The 9,346-nt window shown below is 44.2% G+C and overlaps 1 protein-coding gene across 1 annotated transcript in view; it reads left to right on the plus strand.

The window, feature by feature from the left end:
• The window catches only part of BLMH (bleomycin hydrolase), a 27,169-nt gene extending 21,880 nt beyond the window's left edge, over positions 1-5,289 (plus strand). The window contains exon 12 of the mRNA XM_019545783.1: positions 4,301-5,289. Within this exon, the coding sequence (XP_019401328.1) occupies positions 4,301-4,452 (152 nt within the window). The 3' untranslated portion in view covers positions 4,453-5,289. The remainder of the gene's footprint in view (positions 1-4,300) is intronic.
• Positions 5,290-9,346: the final 4,057 nt, after the last annotated feature.

Raw genomic sequence — 9,346 nt, forward strand, 5'->3', positions numbered from 1 at the left:
GGATGGCTGAGTGGGGTGTTTGGTTTTTTTTTTTTTTTTTTCAGCCCTCTATTTTTCTGAAGTTTTTTATGTACTAATAATTATCTCGGCACATCCTGGCCAGTGGGATGGATAGAGGTTGTATGGAGACTCGAGGTCAATACATCAGCCACTTTTTTTCCTTCTTCTTTAAAAGCATAGGGTCTGGTGACTGATGCATTGTTCCTGGGGATTTCTCTTGCAAGAAGCCATCTTCCTGAATTTGTAATTATGTGCTGCTAACCTTTACTACAGAGGAATGCTTCAAGGGGAAAAAAACATGTGTTTACTTGTCCCGCTTTACATATGCGCAGTTCAGCATTTGTTAGGGCTTACAGGACTATACCACTGTACCATTTAAAGATGTTTTGGTGAATTTGCTGAGTAAGTGCCCTTTGAGTGAAGTACTTGGAAACACTGACTGGGTTGTGCAGGGGAAAGGGTGAATAACCATCCAAGGTAAGCGGAAGTCCTAGTTGGATCAGTCGGTAACAGCTCCGCTCCTGTCGTTGAGTAGATTGATTGATCAGGTTTTTAGTCGCAAGCAAAATGAACTAAATGGCCTCAGTGTTTTGGGGGGTATTGTCCATTAGTGAGCAAAGATTTGCTTAATCCGAAAAGGAAGAGTCTGCTCAGGAGAGCTCCAGATCTGAGGCAGCGAAGGGCGGTGGTGGAAGTGCGCTGGCAGAGCTGTGCAAACGGGCACGAGGCTGGACTGTGAGTGGATGCTACTGGCTTGGGACTGAGGTGCCCTGCCAGATCTGGGCAGGACCCTCTCCTTGGCTGTCAACCCAAGAAAAGTCTGCCTTAATTGCAGAAGTGGGAATGTAGCACCACAGGTTTCAGAGTTGGTAATAACAAGCTGAAAGCTAGCTAGGTTACTTGGTACTCCTTGGTTTACTGTGCGGAGCCTGTACTTCACCAACACTGCAGCTGAAGCTGCTGTTTAGAAAAGGTTATACCTTCTACCTGAAATGTTACAGAAGTGAGCTCATTTTACATGAACGAGTCGTCCTACAATTATTTAGTTGTTGCTTGAGTTCCTTCATGGTGGAGCAGGAGGGCAGATTAGATGACGAACCTCCTTGAGGTCTCTTCCAGCCTTACTTTCCTAGAACTTCAAAAGAAGTTGCCTTCTCTGATACCGGTATTACCTTGCCGAGCATAATAGCATAAAACCCTTCCCATGCTGTCTACCTGCATGTATTGTGCGTACAGCACTTGCATGAATTCTCATCCATGCAGGGTAGCGCATTATTTAGCTTGCTCTACTGCAAGCGGTTCCTTTATGTAGAAAGCCTTGGTCACTGCCTATGTTTTCTTCCTAGCTATCTGGAAAATTTTGCGACTTTAAATGTTTCATCAGACCTATTTCATTGGCTCGACCTTTTTTTTGCTTCAGATGCAAGTTTGGGGGAGGTGACTCCTAACTCCATTCTGGGTCTCGCTACACCCTTCCATTCAGCTGAAGGCAACTAGATGCATCTCTTGAGAGTAATCTCTCTTGGACACTGGCCAGAACGATTGATTAATTTGAGAAGTCACATGAGACATGACGGTTCTTCCCCCTTCCTGCCTCCTCCATGTTCCTGCTAAGCAAGCTCAGGACTTGAGTTTGGATAGCCTAGTGCTCCTGTTCGATTTCTGAGGCAGCCTGGCAGTGAGCACATCTTATCTGCCTCGTGAAGGAATTGGGTGGCACCACACTGCTTCAAATCCTGCAAAGCTGCACCTGGACAAGCCCAGTGCGGAGGGCTAGTATCCCTCTCGCTAGGGACGATGTCAAGAATGATGTTCGACTTGGCCCATCACAGCCGAGGCCCGGTCGGGTGTGGGGGATAAGATAACAAAGCCTCAGCATCGCTGTTTCTTGAACAGGCTGATAAAGGGCGTTGGCTGAATCCCTGTGGCAGAGATTAGACTTCTGGGTTCCGGAGAGGACGGTGGCAGTGGGATACAGGCACTGCTTGCGTTCCTCATTCAGCCTTCTCGGGGCTCCTTTTTCACAGCTCTGCATACAGCGTCGGACAGTGGGAGACTGCATGCCCGCTCGCCTCGATTTTGGTAGTGCTGGAAGTGCAGCTAGCACCCAAAATAAAAACCACCAGGAATGAAGTGCTGATGATTGTGCCTTCTCCCCGAAGGGGGGTCCTGCACAGTGCAGCGGTTGGGAGGGGGATATTGAAACCCCTATCTGCTGCAAGTCCTGGGGGTGGGGGGTGGGGACAGCCCTTGGAACAGCTGGTGTGGCCTCTACAAGAATCTCTGTTGTTGAACTTTTTGTGAATCCATGCTGCCATTTTCCAAGGAATGAGTGCTGCTGTTGACATGCACTGCTTTTTTAAGGGAAAAATCCCTTTTCAAGAGAGAAATCCATTCTATATTTTACTGGCATCTTATAACCCTCCAGGCGAGTTCATTTGCTCTGCTTATTTTGTGTGTCCTGGGGAATCGGTACAGGATTACCTAACTTTGAACCCGATTTATCCAATAAGCTGTCTTTTTAAAAGCAAGGAAGAGGTCTTGAAAGGTGAACAATGAATCAATTAATGCATCTGTTCTACAGGGGTCCTTCTGTGTGTTTTGGCAGGAAGAGAAGGCTTTCTTATCCCCAGCTAGCAGCACATAAACAGTTGTCAGGCTGTCACCCCTTTTGACTCTTCTTCTTCTGGCTGCTCGATGACAGCCATATCCCATTGCTTTCTTAGGAATTTTACTGGTGTATCGGATCATCTTGCAATCCTTAATTTCTTTACTCCCTGGCAGGGGAGTATCATTATCGTAGTGTGTACTGGGTGAGCTAGCAGGCAGGAGTGCCAAGTGATCTGCCCAAAGTCCAAGAGGAAATCTGTGGCAGACCAGGGGCTTGAACTTCGATCTCCCAGGTCCTCCACTAGTGCTTAGCCTCTGAACCACCCTTGCTTTGCTAGCTGGTTGTACATTATAAATGCTGCCTTCAGTAGAGTCGTGCACGACTGTCTGCTCCGAAGGTATTCGGAAGGAGTCGTGTGCTGACTGGGCGCTTGTCAGCACACGAAGGGACAAGTCGGGAGTTCTCGTTTCCCGTCTCCTTCATTTCATAAACTTACGGGCAGCTAAAATAGAATGGCTAGACTGCTGGCTCCAGGTGGGACTCCACTGTCCCTTCTGCCCAAAATATAGCAGACTCCCCCTCCTGCTTCCATTCACCCCTTTAGCTGGCCTGCAGAGGCCACGATTGTGTTGGGGCAGCCTACTGGGGTGTACCCATCGCATTCCCGAAGGCATGTGCCCAACTGCTCCTAACAAAGAAAACGATGCCGGCATTTGCCAAGAAGGCCTGTAGGCACGGTCGTGAACAGTGCCCCTCCTTATTTGCATGTTCTGAAGTTGTACTTGGCACTTCCTCCTTGTTCAGACATCACGATCCTAATCGGCACCGTCAGGCAGAATGGCAACAGTCACCGAGGCAGAGAGTTCATTATCCTCTCAAGGTGCAATTACTTGTGGGCTGTCGGGAATGAGAGGTTTTTGTGTCCCCCAAGGAACTCATATCCTGAAGAGAGAGAGTAATCAAGACGGCTCCCCTTGCAGTACTTCCAGAATGGCTTTTAGGCTGGATTACAATTGATAGGCTTTTTAATTTATGGGAATTCAATCTGATCTCTTGCTTTACAGACAAGATGGTATAGATAGATGAGCTTATTGTCCATATTCTTTGGGCATTTTCTTGTTTCATTTGATTGTGTGATGATATTGTTACAGGGACAAGAGGAACTTTATTACACAAAGCTTCTTCATCTCTGTCTTCTACCAAAGGCACCTTCTCCCTTTCCCTGACGGTGCATGTTTGCAGTTCCCCTTGAATTTCCCAGAAGGGGGGAAGCTAATCGGCTCAAGGGAGCAGTTTGATACCAGAAGAAGAGATGTTCTAGATTTAGGCTCTTATCTTATGCCATTTTGAAGGCTTTTCAACTGGGACTTCCCAGCACGAGCTTTTAGTACAGGGGGAGAACTGGAATTACAAGGTATGGTTTATCCTCACAACTTATTTTGGCCAGAGAGAGATTAGCTTTGGGCTTGAGAGAAGAAATTACCCTCTTTATTCTTCCCCCAAACCAGGGAAGTTTGAGGTTTCTTCACAAAGATGAAGTCAAAGTTGGCTGCTGCAAACGACTGAAAGATGCTATGGAAATATGGTGATATTTCTGATAGATGTGTGAGACCTCTTGGCATGGGATCAAGCCTTCCTAGATCAACAGCATTTCTTCCATAGTAACTAAAACTCTGTTTTCATTTCCAGGTTACCTGCTTATGACTGATGACTGGTTTTCTGAGTATGTGTATGAAGTCGTGGTGGATAAGAAACACGTGCCAGAGGACGTCCTGGCAGTGATGCAACAGGTTCCCATTGTCTTGCCAGCTTGGGACCCCATGGGTGCTTTAGCAAAGTGAACTTCAAAGTATTTGCCTCCTGAAGTAGATGCAATAGAGAATCCTACTGGTTGAAAGCCATAGCCAAATGTTCATGTGACCAAAGTACTCAACTTGGTCCATAAGTCTTGACATGTATGCTAAGGATCTTCTTGGGAAATAGCGCTTAATTGGATGGCCAAACAAAAAGTTCTCAGAGGGGCTGCTCTGCAAGGAGAAAAACTTCATGATACTAATTTAAAGCGCTTTCAGTCGGGGTTTGAAATTTTTTTAAGAATCTTGCTGTTTTTTAATAAAATCGACATAAGTCTGTAGAACTGTTTTTGACCAGTCTTCTACAAAGAACGGTGGGATAGATGGCCATATTTTAGCAAAAATAGATGAGTGGTATTAGGACAAATAAGGAAATACTTAAATACTAAATGTCCCTGTTTTTTTTTTGTTTTGTTTTGTTTTTACTATAAAACTAATATTTAAAATGAGCACTTGCTTTCCTTGGAGGCATTTCAGTGTTTGGCTTTTTTTGCTGTACATCAGGAGCAGGTCTTAAGAAGACACGCTCTGAGAAGGCAGCGCTTTCCTCATATAGTAACTTTTCAAAACCTTTCTTGCAGCACAAGGGGAAGACAGTCTCTTCCTCAACATGCTTAATACACCCCAGAATCAGTATCAGGTCTGTGGCAGCGTTATTTTTCAATAAGATTACCAAGAACAACCATAAATACGTTTATAGGCAAGAGTCAAAGAATGTGATGCTCAAGCAAAACTGTTTTTAATTACTGCATTTTATTTGGATATTTTCAACAAATAGATGGTGCTATGAAGCTTTTGAATAAACACTTTCTTAAGTGACCGGCATAGCTTTGTTCTCTTTTTATTTTAATTTATCTGCATGCAATTGTATTAGATGGGGAAAGGTGTTAGTGACCCACAAACAGCCCTTGGATTCGAAACACCAGCAGATCAAGAAGCCATGCTGCTTTATCTTCTCAATGGTAGTTGCCAAGGCTCTCCTCCCACCCAGGATGAAGAGGAGTACAAACACACCATCTCATGCACGCTACAGGCACTCAAATACCATGGTGACTGAGCACTGTGGAAATGCTTTGATCTAATCAGGCCAAACTAACAAGCTAGCATGACTGTCTGTGGTGATGTGACTTTTGCTGTTCTGCACTGAGACTTTAGTCACTGGGGGGGGGAGGAAGAGGGCAGAGAGAACAAAGAACAGCACTAAAACTGAACTGTGCATTAGAAGGTATCATTGGGAAAGGTTGGTTGATTTAAGGACAAGCAAAGCAATAGGATGCTTGATGTACCATGGCTCTGAACCAGATCCACAACAAGGGCTGCTTGCCTTTGTTCCTAGAGTAGCCAAAGGAATGTGGAAGCTGCAGTATGACTCTCGCTCCTTCCCGAAAAGCTTTATCCCTCTGCAAATCATGAGGCTTAAGAAGATGAGTGAGCTGCTACTTTATCAGAAAAAGGTGAAATGTTAAGCATGTGTTTTTTTTGTTTTTTGTTTTTGGTTTTTTTTTTTTCTTTTTCTTGCACTGGTGATTCGAGAGAGACATGCCTACCTCTGAAGTGCACACGCAGGAACCGCATCGCGGCTATGAGAGTGCCAGATACCACGTGCAAAGATGATGTTGGCCTGCAGGGTAACCCAGTCGGCTGTAAATGCCATTCTCTGAATTGGCAGGTATTAGCAGAGGCTGCAGTGCTGTCTGAGCTATTAGCTGGGAATAATAACACAAATGAGCTGGACCCATTTGCAGTACAGGCCCTACAGTACTTACTACAAGAGTTATTGTACTGTCCTGGCCACACTTCATTGATTCTGCTTTCCCTAGCCTGATGTTTCAGTTAGGATGGTGTGGGCTTTTCAGAGAAGTGGTTTCTACAGGGAATCTATATAGTTCTTGGGGACAAAAGGTGCAAAGGCAATATTAGAGGTCAAAAAGCAAGTACAAGTGTCATCCTACCATACCTAAGATGCTGCTGTTTTTGATTCCCCTTTTCTAGCAAAACTATCCCTTTGTTATGATTAGGTTTTCTACTATAAAAAGGCTTTCAGTTTTATCTTCAGTGAGACCTGATCATTCTTGGTGTAAAGGAAAGCAAAAGCGTGTCAAGCTGCAAAAAGAATTGCTTGCAACCTCCTGCAATTTTTTTTTTCTTTAGTAGTAGTCACCAGCACAACCCTGAAACTAGTACATGATGCAATTCCATTGCATGTGTTCCCAATTTAGCAGATTTTGGAGATGGAGCTTGGACTCTGTCCAGGATTCCCTGTGGGAAAAGAGATTTTCATCTTTTTGTTTTCTACAAGAAATGTCTGTGGAAGCCTGCATCAAGTACATCTAATGGCTGCTTTTGTGGAACTGTGGGCACCAAGTAAGGTTACTGCCTTTCAGTGTTTGGCCTCCGTTTCTGACCTACGTGGAAGTATGTGCTATAACTAACGCGTGTGTGGGCTTTTTCCTTCCCAAAGTCCAACGTCCTAGGCGTTCAGAGTGTGCAGTGTCACAAGCAGAGACGCATTCCTCTGTTCCCTCCATGTTATTTACTGCTGGATTGTGCCCACCCTGCAAAGTTATCATTTTCTTGAGACATAACAACTAGCATTTTCTTCACCCAGGCCAGATCTGATGCTGATGGAGTTTGACATGTTTAAAAACTGTTTTCAAGCCCATTTTTGTTTAATTTGGAGTATGTCAAACTATTGTCCAGCATAAGCTTATCTCTGCTGTTCTTACCCAGATATTTTCCAGTCCCGTTTATACAATAGCGTTGGGGACTTTCTTCCCCTTTCTCTTTCAAATAAGCACAGAAAATTCACGTGGCTGAAACACGCTATATGAAATGGAGCCAGTCTGGCAGAGGCAGGAGCATATCTACACCCAGCACTGCTCGAAGTTTATTGTGAGAGGGATAAGGCAAAAATACAAGTTTTCTTTGTCTCCTTTAATACTGAGGGCTGTTAAGCAAACGGTGGCCCCATGCTAACTTGTCTTACAGTCCTTCAAGGCTGTCAGGGGGACCACTAGATTGTTCTGCGTTTAGCTGTGTCCTCATGCTGGTTTTCAATTGCCGATCATCAGCCTTTTCAGCCTCAGTCTTTAGCACCAACCTGTCTGCATAGCCCTATAACTGCCTCTTATGGCTTATAAAACAGGTAGGAGTCCTTACCTACTCGTGACTATAATGACTGCTGAGAAATCAGCATCTTCTCCTTTATTTTAAAACATCAGTGTTTGACATGTTGGTTAAAAATCATGATGTACAAACTGAATTCCCACCAGCTGTAAAAAGCATTACACCAAAAACCTCTCCTTTACTACAGTTCGCTTGGCTGTCCTTTTAAATATCTACCTGTATGAAGTATTGTGACTTATTTTTTGTTCATGTTCGTAAGCAACTTGCCCCTTGCTTTTAGTCTCATTCACTTCTATCCCCTAAGAACCTGATCCACTTTTAGATGCAAATACTATTCTGTAATTAAAGAAATATGAAACTAAGCTCCAGAAATGTGAATGGTTGTTTAAAGAAATCTAAGCTATTTTTTTTTTCTGCCCTATATTAACCGGCATGCCCCTTGCTTTCCCGCTAGGGAAACAAGAGCAAAGGGGCAGCAAGAGACTGCAATTTGGTCATTCTTGGCTCGGAGAACTATTATCAGCTTCCTGAACCAAGTTCCTTCTTTGTCCTGAAGGAAAAAAAATGTAGCTATTTTTGTGGCAGCCCTCGCTTAGGCAATTGAGACGCTAACAAAGCAGGAAAAATAATAAATGACTACGATACGCCTTAAAATCTTCTGAAAATTCAGAGCAAGGGTGCTGATGGTCCCAAAGGAATCTCAATATCTTCTCACCTTCCCAGGAAAAGGGAGTGGTGTAGTGGATGTGCACCTCGCACATCCACCGAAGCGTGGAACTGCTTATTTTACTGCAGTCGGTTTCCAGGGACTGGATCAAAGAAGAGAGGATTAATGTTAAACAATTCTTGATTATTTCTGTTCCATCAATCTGGGCATAAATCTGGCCTGCTCAGAGTACTGTGATGTGGCAAGGGAAGTAAATCCCGATTACAAGGAAACATTCATCTCCAGTTGGTAGAAAGAGGCTAAAGATGGAATGAAAAAAATCTACGCACCTCAGTGCTTTTTCCTTATTTAGGCTGTATGTTTTGCATGTGGGGAAAAAAGATCTGGGATTTACATGTGGACTGGCTATAGGAGAGGAGCTTTCCTTCAAATAACTTCCATGCATAAAACGTTTTTTCATGCACTAATTCAGGAGACCTCTTTCTGATGGTCTCAGTAAGTGTCTGGACAGTTGAGCACTGCATGCAAGCAAAGCTTTTTAAAGCACCTTTGCATGCAGCTATCGTTAATGGATCACAGAATAAGAAAGTCAGCAAGCGAACGTGCCCAGGATCTTGCTCTGAAAAGCAAAGCCACAACTCTGGACTAGTGGCTAAGTGCCTTGATTTTGTGGCAGGACACCACATTACCACATACGAAAAAGTAGCATGATATAATGATAATTTTTCCTCTTATTTCGAGCAGTTAGTCTGGCAGCCAGATTGTTTGGTTAGAGCCGTGCAGAAGTACCCACTGCTGCTCGAGCAAACCAAGCAGACTGAAGATGGCGATGCCAGAAGACCTCAGTAAGCAAGCCGTCCAAAACGGAGCGCTCTGTGTCCAGTGGTCTGCCCTGCTAAGAAACCACAAACCCTGACCCGGGCTTTTAAAGTTTAAACTCCATCCCACAGGAAGAAAAATGGGAAAAATTAAAAGAAACCAATGAGAGATTGGCAGTCTCTCTGCATGGATGAAAATGAACTAATGGCTTAAGAAATGCCATGACTTCTTCACAGACCACACAATAATCACTAGATGGTTCTGAGTTTT

This window comes from Crocodylus porosus, unplaced genomic scaffold (genome assembly GCF_001723895.1).
Source record: "Crocodylus porosus isolate Cpor-Errol unplaced genomic scaffold, CroPor_comp1, whole genome shotgun sequence".
Lineage (NCBI taxonomy): Eukaryota > Metazoa > Chordata > Crocodylia > Crocodylidae > Crocodylus > Crocodylus porosus.